Here is a 20,679-nt window from a genome sequence, read left to right as displayed (position 1 = left end):
ACCGGAGTCGATGGGAAAGCGATGATCCGGTAGGTGGCGTAGACAAGCCCAAAGACTAATCACTTTGTCAAAACTTCTCCCAACAAAAGTGGCTACAGAATAGTCTGACAATGTTGTTCCTAGAAACAAACAATTCCCATCTACAAATGCAAGACAAATAGGGGAAAGAAAGAATATGGCCTGTCTGCACAGTAGTAATGCTTTTCTAATTGCAAATAGGGCATATGCATATACATGCTGAAGTTGGGGGAGGTTTACAGTAGGTGGAAGACTGAAGCCATGGGGCCTTCTTCTGTTCTCTATAAAAATAAAAAAGTGTTTACTTCTTCTGATTCCTCTTCTTAGGACTTCTACACTCCTGACCGATCATTCATTTATGTTTGCAGACTCTTGCTCTCTCTTTCAATTTAGCCTGACTTCTGATTAGCTTCAGCAACACATTTCCAATTTAGACAAGATGCAAAGGAATCTTTCCTTTTTCTAATCCAGAGCCCATTTTAACCATGTTAGTCTCAATCATTAATTTAACTTTGGTTTCACATGACTACTTGTATGAACTAGAACATATATTTCTATAGACTCTAATAATAATTGGAAATGACTATTTTTGCATTAACCGTAATTATCAGTTATTTTGAGACACTAAAATAAATGTCATTACTGTGCTTTGTTTGCTGTTATCACTCTAAAGCGAGTTTATTTTTGTTTCAAATACTAAACATTCTATAGGAATAATCAGTAGAGGACTAGACTGTACATTCATTATTCATGCTGGCAAGCATATTCAGAATGAATGTCCCATTGACGTTGTTCACCAGGGTTAGGGTGGCACAATCTAGCCTTATGCACACATTTTTTTTTCATATAAGTTCTTAAAGAAAACACTGAGCACAATTAAGTACAAGCACCCAGAAGCCACACACACTGTTTATTTAACCTTAAGTTTAAAATACAGTATTGTATATTCACAGACACCATAGTAGACTGTTCAGCTTGTTTCTTCTATTTTTAATTCTGTGCTTTAGTATCAAGTGTCTGTACTTTGCAATTTGTGCACACACTGAATATCACTTTGTTTCTATGCATGTCATGTTCTTCAGAGTTTAGCAATACATTCAAATTGACAGAAGTCGTGTTTTCAAGTATTGAAGACAACTTCAAAAACGTCACTGAAAAACAGTAGAAATGTTCCTTGTACACTACTCTTAAATCTTGAAGTCAACATTTTTAGTGCTGCAATTTTGAGTTTTTCCTTTTATAAAGAGAAATCTTGGGGAAAAAAATATACCTAAAATATCATTCCTAAATCTGTTAAACTCTAGTGGGCTACAATATATGTTCAGTATATAAATATATTTATTTATGTATATATGTACACCTATACTAGTTAAATGTTCATTATAAATAGAGGTGTTTTAACTTAGGCTGTACAAAAATAGCCACTTTGTTGGGAACATGCAAACACAGTATGCTTCAACCTAACAAAAAAAAAATCTTTAGCTTGTTTTTCTTAAATATAAGTTTTAGTCATATAGATTTAACAGATTTAACCATAAAGTAAAGTTTTCCCGAAAAGGTAAAAAATCTGTTTAACACTAGCTATAACTAAACTCATATATGGTATCTTTTAGGTAATTAATTTCAAGTATTCTTCTCATGTCAGCTAAGTCTAGACACTTTAATTTTGCTGCTTTATTACAGTAAGATATTCATCTTTGAACACTAAAAGCCAAGTTATGGCCCATCTGGCATGCATGCACTGCAGGGGAGAGGGCTTTCCCTAGTACTGCTCTTATGTGGGCGACAGTCTTGATATGGCAACTTGTGCTAGAGGATCCAGATCCTATGTCCATAGAAATCAGTTGTAAAACTCTCATGGCACAGATTTTAAGACCCGAAGAGACCATTATGATCATTTAGTCCAACTGCTTGCATAACACAGGCTGTCGAATTTCACTCAATGATTCCTGCATCTAGCCTGGCAGCTTGCGGTGAACTGGAGCATATCTATCATTGCTGACTTTAATGGGGCAGGATCCCACTGCAGAAGCATGGTGGAGAGGCTGGCCACCTCTACTGTCAATGTACACTGCCCATAGGGCTGGTAACTGGACAGGGGTGTGCATAAAGCACGACTTCCCTGCACACCTGCCAGTAGCTATAGGGCTACACTGAAGGATAGCAGATTACACCCATCCCAAGGGTGTTGCAGGGAGCTGCTTCCTCCTGGTCTCTTCAGGCATAATGCCTCCCATGGATACCCCACCAGCTGCTACGTATCCTCCCACTCTCCCAGTGTAGCTCCATTTTAGCAACATTCATTTGTGTCAGAAGTCTTTTCAACATCTGAAATGATGAATACTTATTAATGCAGCACAGTCTTTCTTTCATAATTTTTTCCCCCCACAAAAAATAAAGAGGCATTCTATTTCTTACGGTAATGATGTAAGCACACTATAATATTGGTGTGGATGCCCTTGTATTAATTGTTTATACAGCCATCATAGTAAGTTGCAGGTTGAACAGTCACAAAAGGCTCATTTGCTTTTTCATCCTCCTTCATGGAAGCTGCTTGGTCCGAAATCGAAGAAAAGGAAAGCTGGTCATGTTCCACTATATGCACTTGGTCCTCTTCCTTGTCCTTCTTCACATAAAACATTTTTCTAAACCTTTTGAGCTCATGAAGTTCACAGAAAGTTTCTAGAACCACCAACATTGCAATGAGGCCCAGCAACAGGTAACCTGCCCAAGAAACAAAGAGAGAGACAAGATTTGTGAGGTAATGTCTTTTACTGAGCCAACTTCTGTTGGTAAAAGAGACAAGCTTTTGAGCTTGTTCAGAGAAAAACACCACAGGGCCCGAAGCATTATCAGGGAAAGCTGAGATGATAAAGCTCTAACTTGGAGTTTTTCCCACCTATGATCCCCTCCTTTCTGTCCTAGAATTTCTGGGGACAGAAGAAAAGTAATTTGCATGTAGTCCTTTGTATTACACTTTTTTTCAACAAGACCACTGAAAATGCTATAATATGTCATAATTTGCTAATTGTTTTAGTTCATTGTGTTCCGTATGGGAAAGCAGGCAATGACATGCAATGCATAAGAACGTTATAACTTCAATAATCATGTACACTATATAACATTTAATGAATTGCACATTCTTCAAAGTTTGTTTTCATTATTGCTATTGCACATTGTTAATAGAAGTAGAAGTTTTACAAAGTTCAATACAGTCATTTGGCTATTAAATCTGTTCAATAATACAGAAAAGTTAAACAATATAACATGAAAGTATCTTTTCCTGATGTATAAACTTATAGTTTTAAAAACATAAGAAAAACTGTATCACAAATCAAGTGCAAAAGCCTAGAAATGTATGCAAAAAAATCAAAGAAAAAAAGTCTAAAATTTCACATAAACATGTGCAATCACTGCTGGCTCTTTGAAAACAGACAAATGTTTCTATTTTCCCTCCAAGAATTACACAGTCGAATCATGAAGACTGTACCCATATTACACACATTACGCTAATTAGGCAAAATCCTGCTGGTGTTACTTACACAGACACTACCATTGACTTTTGTTGCATATTGTACACATTTGAGATTTTGTTTTTATAAGGGAAAACCATCATGCTCCGAGGTTCTGTGGTGGTCCAACTCCTATGAATTTGCATTGGAGCTCTTCCGAAAAATCAGGCCTCCTAGGACTAACAATCCATCATGTTTTTTATTTTCCTCTCCAAACACAGACACATCCCATTTCCTGAACAGGACTCCATGGAATGTAGTCCAACAAGGATTTCTTATTTTAAATACTATAACTAGACTACCTCGATTTGTAATTCAGAAATACTATTGCATGTGCCCATATTAATATAGTACAGCTTCTGTGGGGAGTCTTATGTTATTAAGGGAAGCAAGAATTGACTTCACTATAAACAGCACAGTCCCTATAAATCTGTGCAATATATATTGGTTACAAGAACACTGTCCAAATGTAAAGGGCTGCAATAATTACTATACAGCATATTATTGCACAGACTTATGGGGACTAAACTATTTATAATGGAGTTATATATATTCCCAGTTTTTATAAAGACAGACTAAATTCTGCATAAAAGTATCGCAGACCCCACATTTCTTCCGCTATAAACCAATTTAAGTCATGATCGGGGTGAAAGTAAGCTGGTACGGCCAGTACAGTGTACTGGTAAAAAGTGTCCGCCAGTACCGGCCCATACCCAGCTGACTTTAAAGTGCTGTCGCGGCAGTGCTTTAATGTCATTGCCCCTTTTGCCCCTGATCGAGGGGGGGCAAAAGGCTGCCCCAGGGCCAGCGATTTAAAAGGGCCCGGAGCAGGGCCGGCTCCAGGCACCAGTGCAGCAAGCAGGTGCTCGGGGTGGCCAATGGCAAGGGGTGGCAGGTCCAGTTCTTTGGTGGCAATTCAGCACTGAGTCCCTCAGTCCCTCTGGTGGCGGTGGTGGTGGTCACGGCTTTTTTTTTTTTCCTTCGCCACTTGGGGCAGCAAAAATGCTGGCGCTGGCCCTGGCCTGGAGCCCCGGGCAGTGCGGGCCAGGCAGCATGGAAGGGCTGGCTGGGGGACACTGACCCCCAGCCCGGCCCCCGTACCAGTAAGTCTTTGGCTTTACTTTCATCCCGGTCATGATCCCCAGGCTGAGAACCGCTGCGCCACTCTAAGCTCTCTAGCATAGCTGCTCTAAGCTGACAGGAGAGAGTTCTCCAGTCCACTTAATGAATCCACCCCCCGAGTGGCAGCAGCTAGCAGTGGGAGACGTTCTCCTGCTGGCATAGCGCTGTGCATACCTGTGCTTAGGTTGGTGTAACTTACGTCGCTCAGTGGCATGTCTTAGTCACACCTCTGAATGGCAAATTATATCAACATAGGCTGTAGCGTAGCCCTAGCTTGGACGTATTACTCTGTGGAGCTGCATAGTCATTAATAATTAAATGCTCCTATCAATGGGACAGTCATGATGGGGGGAAGGTGGGGAGGAGAGGTGACAGGTGGGAAACCTTTAGCCACAGGTGTAATTTGGCATATTGCCAAAAAGGTTAAAAATAAAAGTGTACTGCTGGGTAGCTCAAGTCTCTGCTTCTGAAAATGATCATTCAGGGCATGATCCTGCAGTCCCTATATAAGCACACCACCCATTTAAGTGAACAGGAATTTCACCTGCATTAAGATTGCAGGATCATGCCCTTGGTGTGGGAGGCACACACAGCAGTCCACCAAAGTGATGAAAGGACTTGGTAGGTGTTTGACTTGGTTTGCATTTTAATTATAGATTCAGGATTGCTTGGCATGAAGCTTGAAGGCAAATGATGTGCACTGTTGTGCTACTACTGTAGAATCTTGTCCTGTTCATATTCCTTCAGAATGCTGCTGCAACAGATCATTCTCCTAGGCCGGGGTGGGCAAACTTTTTTGGGCTGAGGGCCACATCTGGGTGAGGAAATTGTATGCAGGGCCGGGGCAGGGGGTTGGGGTGTGGGAGGGGATGCAGTGTGCAGGAAGGGGCTCAGGGCAAGGGATTGGGGCAGAGGAGGGGCATATGAGGGGGCTCAGGGAAGGCAGTTGGGGTGCAGACTGCAGGAGGGGGCTCAGGGCAGGGGTGCAGACTGCAAGAGGGCTCAGGGCAGGGAATTGGGGTGCAGGAGGGATGCAGGGTGTACAAGGGGGCTCAAGGCAGGGGGTTGGGATACAGGAGGGGTGCGAGGTACAGACAGGGGGCTTAGGGCAGGGAGTTGGGGGGCACGGTGCAGGAGGGATTTGAGCTCCGGCCCGCCGTCACTTATCTAAAGCAGCTCTGGTGTGGCAGCAACATGCACCGTGGCCAGGGCAGATCCTTGCATGCCTGCCCTGGCCCCACACTGCACCATGCCAGGAAGTGCTGCAGCCCCTGAGGAGAGAGGGGCAAAGGGCTCCGCGTGCTTTGCCCTTGCCACACCTCCAGGTACCTCCCCCGAAGTTCCCCATTCCCGGCCAATGGGAGGTGAGGGGGGTGGTGCCTGGGGGCAAGGACAACGCACGCGGAGCCCTCTGCCCCCCTGCCCGGGGGCTGCTTCTGAGAGCAGCGCCGGGCCCGTGGTGCCACAGGGGGCAATCCCACGGGCCAGATCCAAAGCCCTGAGGGGCTGAATCCAGCCCGTGGGCTGTAGTTTGCGAACCCCTGTCCTAGGCCATCGCTTTGACCATGTAACCCCTCTCTTTGCATTCCCTCCCCTGGTGCCCCCTTCTCTATCGCATCACGCATAAGTTGCTTGTTTTAACTTTCAAGGTCCTTGCTACCAAGTTATTGACTCCTGCCTCCAATCAGCCCATGGCAGCTCCATCGCCCACTTTTTAAGTTTTTAAACACACAGTTTCACATTTTCTCCGGTGCTAGGGCTTGGGAGGAGCTCCCCATAAAATGTCTACAAAGCTACCTCATTATCCTCCATTAAAACCCTCTTGAAAAGTCCTTTTCCATGATGCCCACAAGCAGCTTAACAACAGTTAGGCTATGGATACAAGACAATTGCCTGTCATGCTACCCAATATTGTTTCAATGTTTCCTTGTATTCCCTCATCTGTCTGTAGCCATTTATCGTCTCTCGTTTTATACTTAGATTGTAAGCTCCTTGGGGCAGGCACTATCTTTTAGTTCTATAGTTATATTGTGCCTAACAGAATGGGATCCTGGTCCATAACACTAGAGTATTACAAATAGTAAGACCAGCAGTTCAGAGTTGGAAGCAGAATATTTGTTTTTGCCTCTTTTTTCTTAGCAAGTCACTTCTTAACTGATCTTAAAGCCTTTTTGCTTCCTTATTCTGTCAGTGCACAGGCTCCCTACTGGTATAGCTGTGATGTAAATTAACAAGCACCAAAACCAAATTCTAATCTTCAGCATCATATGCAATAGCCATGTGTTCACAAACATGCAGTGACACGCATTAAGACCCAAATATAAAAATAAAAGTCAAAATTTAAAAAAGCAGATTGTTATACTTTCGTATTGATTGCATATTCTTATTTTTTTAATACAATACTAAAATAAAAATTATAAAATGAAATGCTGATTTTTTCCCCCCAAAATGAAATTTCTTCAAAATCAACATGTTCTAATTTCGATGAATCATCATTTTCCAGTTGGAAATTTTTTGGCAAGGTCTAATGGGAGCTTTTGGGAGGCCTGCACAGCTTTCTTTTTTTTTTTATTTTTTTAAATGGAGCTGTCAAAAAACTGGATGTAATTTTCTTGAACATTGTCCCTTTACTGGCTCTCATTTGAAATTTCAAAGGAAGTGTTTTGTTTATTTTTTTAAATTGAAGTTTGGAAAACTTCAACCAGTTCTAGTTCTAAAATTATCCTGCTCCTTACCACTTATTTGACTGCCACAGCATTAATGCCAATTTGCACTTGGGGGTTTTGTAACGAGGGATGCTGGTTGGTTTATTAATCACTGTCTGGCAAGACATTATTTCAGTTTATATTAAAAACACACACACACACAAAAAACCCCACACACAGAAGTGGAAAAAACAACCCTACGGCCCAGAGAGCTAAAAACTAATACCCAATACTAATCTTCATTTAACCAACTACCTATTCAGATTAATGCTTTTGAAGGGGGCTGGGAGAATGAGGAAGAACCTGTAAATCACTGTTACCAACTCAAAATGGGGCACAAAGCCTAGATGAACAGGTAAGTAACCAAAGAATATGGAGGGGAAGAAAGAGGCACCTAATATGTAGAAATCCCATTGGTTAGTTTGGTACTTACATGTAATTCCTATCTTATACAGCTCTCTGAATTTTTGATTGTAACCTTCTCCTGGAACATAGTCTCCAAGACCAATGGTGCTCAGGGAAATGAAACAAAAGTAAAAAGATTCCAAAAAGTTCCAGTCATCTTCCATAGCAGAAAATACTGCTGCCGGGATAAAGAAAAAGCATGAGACGGTAACAAACCCAAGAATCACTGCGTGGATGATGGCAACAATCTGCTTGGAGAAGCCCCAGCGAATGTGGAAATACAATACAGGCCGTCTGGTGACGTAGACTATGATACGCTGCACCACAGCAGTTAGGAAAAGCAGCGTAAAGGGGATTCCGATGACGGAGTATATAATACAGAAGGCCTTTCCTCCATCCGACAAAGGCACAGTGTGACCGTAACCTGGGGGAGGGAAAAAACAAACAAACAGAGGAATGGTGTATATGAAATGTGGAAAATAAATTGGAACAGGCACATACCACCAGTGGGGAACTCATTTGCTGCATATGGGACTGTATAGTATTGTGTTACACAAAGAACCTTTCACAAAACTGAACTCTGCTACACTTTAAATGTACTACTGTCAAGGATAATTTTGAACTATTGGTACAGCCAGCCTATTGGGAGTTAACAGCTACATATACAGTACAAAGGATAAGGGAAAACATTTTTCAAAACTATGCACGTCATTTTAACAGTGTATATTTTGGAGAAAGGGTGTGTTGTCTAGTATTCTAAGCATGAGAGCAGAGATCAAGACATCTGGGTTCTATTTCTGGTTCTCCTACTGACTTATTGTTTGACCTTTGGCAAGTGACCTGGATACTGATCCTGAAAAGGTATTTAGGCACTTTGCCACTGATTTTAATATAAGTGCCTAAATACCTTTTAGGATCTGGGCCTTAACCTTTCTTTGTTTCAATTTACTGACCTGTCAAAATGGGATAATACTTACCTCACAAGACTGTTAGGCTTAACTGATTGTAAAACACTTTTGGATCTTTAAAAGGAAAATGTTAAAAAGTGCAAAGTATGATTGTAATTAGTACGCCACATTGCATTTTTTCATAGGATGTTTCAATGATAATCCCCTAAGAATATTTAAAAACAAAACAAACCTCCACAGCAAAAATAGCAGCTTGAAGGCTGGACCTTCACCAGGTCACTGGTGCATTATAAGTATCAATAGTAATCTAATTTAGAATGCAGGAATTTATACAGTGCTGTACGGGCTGCTGATGCCAATGTATGGAATTATGCTAGTCCCAGGCCAGAAAGTGTACCATGCCAGACTGTTTGGTTTTAAAAGTAAACCACAAGCACAATAAATCCACTGTAAACTGTAAACGTATTCTTTTATTTGTCAGCTGACATTAATATTTTACTGTTATTGTAGTGGGGTAGGGGAAGTCTACCGCAATCTAGGGAGGTTAATCACACCAACAGAAAGACCTGTAGTAATATAACTCCAAGCAAGTTGCAGCCAATTGGTTCATTTTATCATTCATTTATTGTGTGATGTTATGATTAACATGTCACATCGTATACAATCATTGTATGCAAAATAGAGTTAAATTGTAGTATTGTAGAAGTATAAGCTGAATCAGTATTTAGACGTGATAAGTACACATTAGGTATCTAAGTAAGTAGGGCTGAAATGCCGGGCCTACGGGCTGAGGCCTGTATGTCGTCAGCTTAGCCACACTAGGCTATAAGCTTAAAAAATGCTTGACATAAATGAGTGACTAAAGAATTACCCTATGCCACAAAATTATGAGAAAAGATATACTAATGGGTGGTACTGCAAAAAAACTTAACTGTAAGATTAATTTTTGATGACAAGATACCTGGTAGTCACATTTTTCTAGCATGCGTCCTAATTGCAGGGTGCACTATGTGCATAAATGCTCATGAGAACAAAAGGATCTACACATGACCTATGAAAAATGCGGTATCCCAATATTCTTGGGGGACACAATATAAATATGGGAAAAGAGGGTTGACATTTTCATGCACATGTGCAAGATAAAAGGAATAATCAGAATCATATTATAAAAGACGGGGCTCCCAGGTTGAGTAAAATGAGTTCCCTATGGGAAAACTCCAGCAGAACCATCCATCTACTGATGATCAATTGGCAAGGCATCCATCAGACCTCAAGAAATATCATTAAGTATCTGTGTCATAAACGGATAGTTAAGAGTTAATGAAACAGAAGTACTTCATATCTCTTTTGCCTGGAAAGGGTTAACAAGAACAGTGAGCCTGGCTATCACCTGACCAGAGGACCTATCAGAGGACAGGATACTTTCAAATCTTGAGGGAGGGACGTTTTTGTGCGTGCTGTTAGAATTTGGTTGTTGTTCACTCTGGGGGCTCAGAGGGACCAGACGTGCAACCAGGTTTCTCTCCAATCTCTCCGATACAGGCTCTTATAAGTTCAGAATAGTGAGTACTAGGTAGATAAAGCGAGTTAGGCTTACGGTTGTTTTTTTATTTGCAAATGTGTATTTGGCTGGGAGGAGTTCAAATGTGTATTTGGCTGAAAAGATTTTAATTTGTACTTGTATACTTAGGCTGGGAGGGTATTCCCAGTGTCTATAGCTGAAAGACCCTATACCTATTCCATCTTAAATTTACAAAGATAATTTTTACCTTTGTTCTTTCTTTAAATTAAAAGTTTTTCTTGTTTAAGAACCTGATTGTTTTTTATTCTGATGTGAGACCCCAGGGGACGGGGTCTGGATTCGCCAGGGAATTGGTGGGGAGAAAGGAGGAAAGGGGGAGAGAGAGGTTAATTTCTCTCTGTGTTAGGATTACTGTCTCTCTCAGGGAGAATCTGGGAGGGGGAGAGAGAAGGAGGGGGAAAGGTGAATTTTCCTCTCTGTTTTAAGATTCAAGGAGTTTGAATCACAGTGATCTTCCAGGGTAACCCAGGGAGGGGAAGCCTGGGAGACAATGGTGAGGGAAAGGGTTTACTTTCCTTGTGGTAAGATCCAGAAGGTCTGGGTCTTGGGGGTCCCCGGGCAAGGTTTTGGGGGGACCAGAGTGTACCAGGCACTGGAATTCCTGGTTGGTGGCAGCGCTACAGGTTCTAAGCTGGTAATTGAGCTTAGAGGAATTCATGCTGGTACCCCATCTTTTGGACGCTAAGGTTCAGAGCGGGGAATTATACCATGACAATGTGAGTATAACTATATTTCTAACTTGTGTGTGGATTTTTGTAAGATTTCTATATGCATGGGTAATCATAACCTTAACTGAAACTTTAATAAAACTTGTAAAACAGACTAGACCATGTACTTCTAACTGTATGTGTGGTCACTAATTTTGGTCTTTGCGTACCTAAATCCTCTAAGTAGCAGAGGTGACTTTCACTCTGTAGAGTTTGTAGCCACCAGAGCTGAACCAGGGTGGTGTAAAACCACATTACGAAATCTACTTTAAGTAAAATAAAAGGCTACGAAGTTCAGACAAGTCCTAGCTATTTACAGCTAAAAATCTGCTAGTTCATGAAGAGTCACTTGAATCCTGTACTTCCAATCTTATCCACCGTACAAGTCAGCCATAAAAAAGAAACCTTCTTGAAAGTTTTCCAGTTGTCTAAAAATTGGTACTAAATGTCTTAGAGGAAGCAATATTTGCATCTCCTCACCATTACACCATGCACAAAGAAACCCTATGCAGTGTAACTTCTCTGCATTATATAACTTATGCACCAAATAGTGCACTAAATCTAACACCATATTAAAAACAACTGGAAAAAACACTCCTAACTACTTTGTATACACGGACCATCCCGTTAGTGGTTTCCAAAGTTTTTTTTGCCTTTTACAAATGTTAGGGCCTGTTCCAAAGATCATGATGTCAGTGGATTAGTTAAACTGCATTTAACCCCTTCGTGAACACCCTTACACAGAATTCATTCACTTCCAAAGTGAATTAAGATAAAGTGAAGGCCACTTTAATACTGAAGAACAGTTACAATATTTTTGTAATGCCTATAAATCTTGGTCCTTCTTTGTAACAAGTATTAACACAATAGAGGATAGCCTTACGTCGAAAATCAGGGAACTGAACAGACAAGCTAAATCTTACTGCTCAATCACTTGCTTTCTGTTGCATCTCACTTCCTTCCTTCATCTATGGGTTGCCGCTTTGCTCTGTAACCTATTCAGGGCAAGGATTTTCTAAGAGTGGTGCACACATCTGGCTCTGTATAGCTATATAATAATGTGTCAGTTTCCATTATTCAGCTGAAGCAATCATGTTTATGTATATCACAACAGTAGCCCTAAGACATACTTTTCCTTATGAGAGAAAAGGACTCAAATTAAGGGGAATTGTAGCCCATTATTAAAATTATGAAATTACTTTTATCCGTCTAGAGCAGTGGTCCCCAACCGTTTTGTCTGGTGGGCGCCAGACGAAGGACCGTGGCAGTAGTGGAGCATCCGCTGAAATGCCATCGAATTTCTGAGGCATTTCGACAGATGCTCCACTGCCGACCAGGACATGGGCGCATTTAGATGCCCTCACAGGCACCGTGGCACCAGCAGGTACTGCATTGGGGACCTGTGGTCTAGAGAGGACTGGGACAGACTTGATTAGGGGACTAGGGTTAAAATGGTCCAAGTAACATATTTGGTAACTGAATTAGCAATTATAAAGATATGAAACAGTGTAAATGTCACCCACTTCTGCAAGAAAATTGACAGGGAGAAAAGAAATCACTGCAAAACACAGAGGGATTGCCAGACTGGATGAGACCAGTGGTCCATCTAGCTCAGCACCCTGTTATGGACAGTGATCAGTACCAGATGCTTCAGAGGAAGGAGCATCCCCCCACATAATGGAAGTTATTCAACAGTCAGTCCATAGGGGATGTTTTTCCTAATAGTCATGTAATGGCTACTTTTATAACCTAAAAGGCATAGTATACACTTATACATTTTTATCTTATAGGATGTAATTGTGCATACTCTCATTGTCCATAGAAACAGATATTATTTTTCTAATCCTTTTAAGCCCTTGACCTTTGATACTTTGTGGCAATTACACAGGTTAATTATGTGTTGGATAAAACATTTTCTTTTATTGGTTTACATTTGTTGCTGTTTAAATTACATTAATTGTTCCCTTGTTCTTGTATCATACCAGTAAACAGGAGTTACTGATTCTACCTTCTCCGTACAGGAGTTACTGATTCTACCTTCTCCGTACAACTCATTTTATATGCCTCTCATGTTCCCTATTATTGATCCCTTCTAGTTATTTTCCTCATCTGTTTCCGTACCTCTATTTTCCTATATCCTAGCAATGAGGAGAGTATCTTAGGTATGCCACTGGTTTATAAAATAGCATTAGATTATTTTCTATCCCATTCTTTCTATAGCCATATATTTTGTTTGCTTTTCGGATTACCATTAAACAGATGTTTTCACTGAGCTCCCAGTTATAGACTCACAGACTCTAGGATTGGAAGAGACCTCGAGAGGTCATCGAGTCCAGTCCCCTGCCCTCATGGCAGGACCAAATACTGTCTAGACCATCCCTAACTGACATTTATCTAACCTACTCTTAAATATCTCCAGAGATGGAGATTCCACAACTTCCCTAGGCAATCTATTCCAGTGTTTAACTACCCTGACAGTTAGGAACTTTTTCCTAATGTCCAACCTAAATCTCCCTTGCTGCAGTTTAAGCCCATTGCTTCTTGTTCTATCATTGGAGGCTAAGGTGAATAAGTTTTCTCCCTCCTCCTGATGACACCCTTTTAGATTCCTGAAAACTGCTATCATGTCCCCTCTCAGTCTTCTCTTTTCCAAACTAAACAAACCCAATTCCTTCAGCCTTCCTTCATAGGTCATGTTCTCAAGACCTTTAATCATTCTTGTTGCTCTTCTCTGGACCCTCTCCAATTTCTCCACATCTTTCTTGAAATGCGGTGCCCAGAACTGGACACAATACTCCAGTTGAGGCCTAACCAGCGCAGAGTAAAGCGGAAGAATGACTTCTCGTGTCTTGTTTTACAACACACCTGTTAATGCATCCCAGAATCATGTTTGCTTTTTTTGCAACAGTATCACACTGTTGACTCATATTAAGCTTGTGGTCTACTATGACCCCTAGATCTCTTTCTGCCATACTCCTTCCTAGACAGTCTCTTCCCATTCTGTATGTGTGAAACTGATTGTTCCTTCCTAGGTGGAGCACTTTGCATTTATCTTTATTTAACTTCATCCTGTTTACCTCAGACCATTTCTCCAATTTGTCCAGATCATTTTGAATTTTGACCTTGTCCTCCAAAGCAGTTGCAATCCCTCCCAGTTTGGTATCGTCCGCAAACTTAATAAGCGTACTTTCTATGCCAACATCTAAATCGTTGATGAAGATATTGAACAGAACCGGTCCCAAAACAAACCCCTGCGGAACCCCACTTGTTATACCTTTCCAGCAGGATTGGAAGCCATTAACAACTACTCTCTGAGTACGGTTATCCAGCCAGTTATGCATCCACCTTATAGTAGCCCCATCTAAATTGTACTTTCCTAGTTTATCTATAAGAATATCATGCGAGACCGTATCAAATGCCTTACTAAAGTCTAGGTATATCACATCCACCGCTTCTCCCTTATCCACAAGGCTCGTTATCCTATCAAAGAACGCTATCAGATTAGTTTGACATGATTTGTTCTTTACAAATCCATGCTGGCTATTCCCTATCACCTTACCACCTTCCAAGTGTTTGCAGATGATTTCTTTGATTACCTGCTCCATTATCTTCCCTGGCACAGAAGTTAAACTAACAGGTCTGTAGTTTCCTGGGTTGTTTTTATTTCCCTTTTTATAGATGGGCACTATATTTGCCCCCTTCCAGTCTTCTGGAATCTCCCCCATCTCCCATGATTTCCCAAAGATAATAGCTAGAGGCTCAGATACCTCTTCTATTAACTCCTTGAGTATTCTAGGATGCATTTCATCAGGCCCTGGTGACCTGCAGGCATCTAACTTTTCTAAGTGATTTTTTACTTGCTCTTTTCTTATTTTCCCTTCTAAACCTACCCTCTTCCCGTAAGCATTCACTATACTAGACATTCCTTCAGACTTCTCAGTGAAGACCGAAACAAAGAAGTCATTAAGCATCTCTGCCATTTCCAAGTCTCCCGTTACTGTTTCCCCCTCCTCATTCAGCAGTGGGCCTACCCTGTCCTTAGTCTTCCTCTTGCTTCTAATGTATTGATAAAAAGTCTTCTTGTTTCCCTTTATTCCCATAGCTAGTTTGAGTTCATTCTGTGCCTTTGCTTTTCTAATCTTGCCTCTGCATTCCTGTGTTATTTGCCTATATTCATCCTTCGTGATCTGACCTAATTTCCATTTTTTATGACGACGCCTTTTTATTTTGTAGGTCACGCAAGATCTCAAGGGTAAGCCAAGGTGGTCTTTTGCCACATTTTCTATCTTTCCTAACCATCGGAATAACTTGCTTTTGGGCCCTTAATAGTGTCCCTTTGAAAAACTGCCAACTTTCCTCAGTTGTTATTCCCCTCAGTCTTAATTCCCATGGGACCTTACCTATCAGCTCTCTGAGCTTACCAAAATCCGCTTTCCTGAAATCCATTGTCTCTATTCTGCTGTACTCCCTTCTACCCTTCCTTAGAATTGCAAATTCTATGATTTCATGATCACTTTCACCCAAGCTTCCTTCTACTTTCAAATTCTCAACAAGTTCCTCCCTATTTGTTAAAATCAAGTCTAGAACAGCTTCCCCCCTAGTAGCTTTTTCAACTTTCTGAAATAAAAAATTGTCTGCTATGCAGTCCAGGAACTTATTGGATAGTCTGTGCCCCGCGGTGTTATTTTCCCAACATATATCTGGATAGTTGAAGTCCCCCATCACCACCAAATCTTGGGCTTTGGATGATTTTGTTAGTTGTTTGAAAAAAGCCTCATCCACCTCTTCCACCTGATTAGGTGGCCTGTAGTAGACTCCCAGCACAACATCACCCGTGTTTTTTACCCCTTTTAGCCTAACCCAGAGACTCTCCACACTTCCGTCTCCTATGTCCATCTCCACCTCAGTCCAAGTGTGTACATTTTTAATATATAAGGCATTAATATATAAGGCATTTGTCCCAAATGGCTAGCATCAGTTTAGAACCCAGCAACACGTATGAGAGGTTCACATTATTTCTTCCAAATTGCATTACCTTGTCAACACTGAGTTATCTGTTCTCATGCTTCCCAATTGCTAGTCAAAACTATTTAGTCCAGTGTATCTGTAGCTTTTGCTACTTCATTGTTCAGTCCTTCCTTCAATTAATTTAGAAATCTTTTAAATACTGTCCTAGCACAGATCTTTGAGGAAACTATGAAGTTGACCAATTAATCCTGGTTTTCAATCCCTGAGACTGCTTCTAATCCAGAATAATAGCGTACTGTTTCCTTTATGGCCTCCCAGAGGACTTTGACAAAGGCTTACTGAAAGTTCAAAAAAATTATAACTGCTGGTTCCCCTTTGTCTATTTTGTTGAAGTGATCAAAGAATTCCAGTACATATTCCTGGTATGTTTCTCCAGCAACAGAGGCAGAGGTCTCCTAGAAGGAAGAGATGATACAGCTCTGAGCTGGATTACCTCCAGCCTGAATTTCCAGGCAGAAATCTCCACATGATGCTGTGAAAAGTGCTACCTTCCTTTTCTGGCCCAAGCTCAAGAGCTTGCATCCATGGATCAATGGGAAGAACGAGGAGGAACGGTGAAGGGTGACATCCGCTTTCTTCATGGACACTCACCTTCCATACATCACCCCTCAGTGATTCATGTAAGCCAATTACATGTTTTAAGTCTCCTTCTACACTATTTTTGTGTAAGCCTTTGTCATGCTCTGGAACCTATGCTAACAGTGCAACAAACTGATTATTTATGGCTGGACTCTTTCCTTTATACGAGCTGTTGATATGCTCATGGGCTATATAAATCCTAGATACAACTCTTCAGCACTTCGTTTTGGTAGGAGGTACATAGCAGTAACTCAAGTGATCAGAAGCTTGCTCTCAGGATTTCAAACCCATAGCAGCATTAGGATTAAAAAAAACTGATTAGTGAGTTTATTTAAAATACAGAAGCTCGCTGGGGCATAAATTATGAGGCAAGGGTCACATATTATGCAGCATGAATAAAATGAAATTCAAAGGTCACTTTGTGCAGCACAGACATGTTATGTCAACATGCCATAATGTTAGATCTAAATTAAAATGCATTTTAAGAAGAATTTCTTGCCTCCTGTGTTTCTGCAAGAAAAAAAAATCAGACAGACAATGTTAGGATTGGAAAGGAACCAGTTACAGGCTTTAAAAATAAAATGATGATTCTAGGTAGCTAGTTTATTAGCTTCTCAGCTCATACCTGACATGCGAGCACCTTTCCCCTGCATTAAAGATGGGAAAGTGAATAATGACTGAAGGGGGGATGGGAAATGTCCCTTTATTAAAGATGCACAACTCAATTACAAAAGGCAGCCTGAAAAGATTTCTTAGCACTTTGAGTCAAAGGTTTAAAATACAGAAATGCCACTGGGGGGGGGACACACATGAAAGCAGAATCGTACGTTACTACAGCAATAGTAAAAATTATTATTTTAAGGAGGTCAACAATACTTAGCTAAATTTGATCATGTTGTTTTCTAAGCAGGCTGACAGACTCCATCATGGAGGGCAGAAGGGAGAAAGATCCCAATATCAGGAGCATAGGAAAGGAGACCATCGTTGGGGAAAGGAGACTTTCATTTTACAAAAAGGCATTCACTAAAGGAAATGTCTGGTAGTAAATGAAGGAGAAAAATCAAAGAGGGGAAGGAGATGTCCACAATACATATTGTGAATCACGTGAGAGGCACCATAGACTGATACGTTTGGTTCCGAGTGAAAATGGTAGCTATAAGCATGTTGTTGCAATACTATGTATGAAGGTATAGGAGATAAGATATTCTCTACAGACGACAATGGATTGCTGAAGTAGATGAGGTTTTGTGTTCAGGGCAAGTGGGGTGAGGTGCAGAGGACAGCAGGTGAGGTTTTAGATATGTATGTAATAGCTGAACCACATGCTAAAAATAGCAGGAACCACAGCCAAAAATTGTGAAATTTCCATAAACAATCCCGTTTTTAATATATTATATTTACAGTGTGGCATGGTTTGTGTTTCTTATGTAGATGAGACAAGTTTGCTGGCTGTTATGATACTGGTGTAGATTTGAGGATCAGAGTTAAGATGGTCTATGGAAACTTGAAATTTCGTGACTTTCAAACTTTCTAATAATGCTCTTTTAAAACATGGTTTTCCTCTGAAAAGTGACTTAAAATGGCATTGTGTGGGTCCATATTTATTGTGTCTTAGTGACTCCAGACCAACCGTGTACACTTTTTAAATAAAAAGCTCTTTTTGTAATCTGCAAACTCAACCAGGAATCTCAAAGCTGGATTCCTTCTAACTCTCACATCACCAACAATAAAGATTTAATCAAGACTTAATTAAAAAAAACCTGTTAATTCATGAACCTGAACAGAACCCATCTCCCCTTCCTATAATAATATAGTTTCTGAAAGCTGACATGAATAAAGAGAGATAAAAAGTAATTTTAACCAATAAAATAAAGCACTTATGACTGAGTATACAAAGGGATTAGCAGGTCTATCGAGTAGTGAGTTCTAACAATCATCTTTTGGAGTAAAACCACACTTTAAATTTTACTAATCTCTAGTTATAATTCCAACTGTATCCTGAAGTTTGTCAGGGAATTCACTGATTTTCTAAGCAACATTCCAAAGCACTGACTGTTAAGATCTGCTATATTGTACAATGTTTCATTCCCTTCTGACAGACTATATTTTGCTATCATAATCCAATGAAACAAAAAAAATTAAATACTTAAAACAAATATTCTGCCAACAAAGTTTGTAACCTCCTTGAAAAAGAGTGGTTCAACTAATATGTTTAGAAATGCCACTGGCTGAATCACTACAGGATGTAGTTTCTTTGAACCCAAACAGTTTGGTGCATGAGAATTTATTATTTCTGCTGGCTGTCAGCTAAGTCAGAAATCTATTTAAACCCTAGATGTCCAGTCCATGGAGTTCACATACTAGTTTGCAGCCCCTGAACCCAAGAAATTTGCATGAGGGAGATTTTGTACTTTGCCACCACTGCCATACAGCACACCTTTCCCACAGTTTGCTAGATATCTGGTAGCCCTTTTCAAATTGTATAAAGTCTGCCAGACCTGCTGAGAGGTAGTGGCTGCTAGGGAGAAGATAAGATTGTTGCTATGAACCAATACATATATACTCCTTTGACCACTGACCACACTTGCAGAATTTTGAGGGTAAAATGATTTCTGAGGAATTTAAAAGGGAGAACAGTACTGAGCATAGAATAGGAATCTAGTTACAATCTTAGCAGTCAAGACATTGTAGTACTCTCTCCATAATAAAAAGACTCTCTTGTCTCTGTTGACTATTTTAAAATACATTTTTAAGTTGCTAGGGCACTACCTAGTACCACAAACTGCAGTTTATCAGTTCCTGGAACTCCTCAAACAGTAATAGCAGCAAAGAATCCTGTGGCACCTTATAGACTAACAGACGTTTTGGAGCATGAGCTTTCATGGGTGAATACCCACTTCGTCAGATTATGCATCTGACATGCATCTAACGAAGTGGGTATTCACCCACGAAAGCTCATGCTCCAAAACGTCTGTTAGTCTATAAGGTGCCACAGGATTCTTTGCTGCTTTTACAGATCCAGACTAACACGGCTACCTCTCTGATACTCAAACAGTAATGAACAGCACTTCACAATTCCAAAATGAGACCAGTAGGGTAGCCCTTATAAAGCACCATATGATTTGCAGAAGGTACAACTGTATTACAAAGCATCTGCAAGTTTTACAAAGTCTGTCTCCAATTGGGGAGCATGACTAAGGTGATTGTGCTCCCCTTCCCTCCATCCTTGTGGCTAGTGCTGGAGAGGTCTCTGTAGATGGATGAATTTTACCTGACTACATATTGCAGAAGTGTATGTTTTCACTTTGTCCTGTATATTTAAAATGAGAGCTGTTCCTCCTGCTATGGAAATAAGACAGGAAAAACAATGTGTAATAAGTACAGCTCTTATTTATTTTTTTTCCACTTAAAAATTCTGACAGACATCCATAATGAATTACAGGGGTGATTAGAAATTGGACTAAACTAGATGAAGCTAGATTTAGATATGACAATGCCATATGGTTTACTGCATTGCAGAAGTATACAGGGCAGCCAATTGCAAAGGAACAGACTCTATATTTATAGGCATAAGAATACTGCTGAATATATTCTTGTGTCATATTTGAGCAGATTAATGTTTGGCTCAATAATGACAATTCTCAGCATAAGCATCAGAGAGAAATGTATATTCTTTTATCCACCATAGAAATGACTTGAAGTGGAAAATGATAGCATTTTCCTATGCCATGGACCTGCTAATCCCACTCTGTTTGCATTATACATGAGCTAAGCATATAGTATCAACTCAAGGTGAATGATCACACTACTCCAGTACAGGTGTCTAATTAGCAAGTCTGCATGAAAGCATGCATTCCGACTGTCACCAAAAAAGAATCCACTGGAAAAAAGAAAGATACAGAACTGTTGTGACTGTAGTCATACCATTTCCAGGACCAATAAACATGCCTTTAAACAGACCTAACATTTCTGAAGGAGGGGAAAGCCTGGATGTTTCAGAAACTGATGGTACTTATCTTGCAATCGCACCCGCTCTAAAAGAGGACAACTAGATTTTTCAAGCCCCAATACAGTACTGGCATGTTACTCAGTTTATACAGAATTAGGTAGAGT

At 40.4% G+C, this 20,679-nt stretch overlaps 1 protein-coding gene across 1 annotated transcript in view; it reads right to left on the bottom strand.

Moving 5' to 3' along the window:
* Positions 1-899: 899 nt before the first annotated feature.
* Positions 900-20,679, bottom strand: part of KCNK1 (potassium two pore domain channel subfamily K member 1) — a 58,560-nt gene continuing 38,780 nt past the window's right edge. Inside the window, exons 2-3 of the mRNA XM_030556910.1 lie at positions 7,791-8,186; positions 900-2,742 (exon numbers count right to left, since the gene is read on the bottom strand). Coding sequence (XP_030412770.1) covers positions 2,483-2,742; positions 7,791-8,186 — 656 coding nt within the window. The 3' untranslated portion in view covers positions 900-2,482. The remainder of the gene's footprint in view (positions 2,743-7,790; positions 8,187-20,679) is intronic.

This window comes from Gopherus evgoodei, chromosome 3 (assembly GCF_007399415.2).
Source record: "Gopherus evgoodei ecotype Sinaloan lineage chromosome 3, rGopEvg1_v1.p, whole genome shotgun sequence".
Lineage (NCBI taxonomy): Eukaryota > Metazoa > Chordata > Testudines > Testudinidae > Gopherus > Gopherus evgoodei.
The sequence above is the reverse complement of the archived record's forward strand: the minus strand, read 5'-3'. Positions and strand labels throughout refer to the sequence as shown.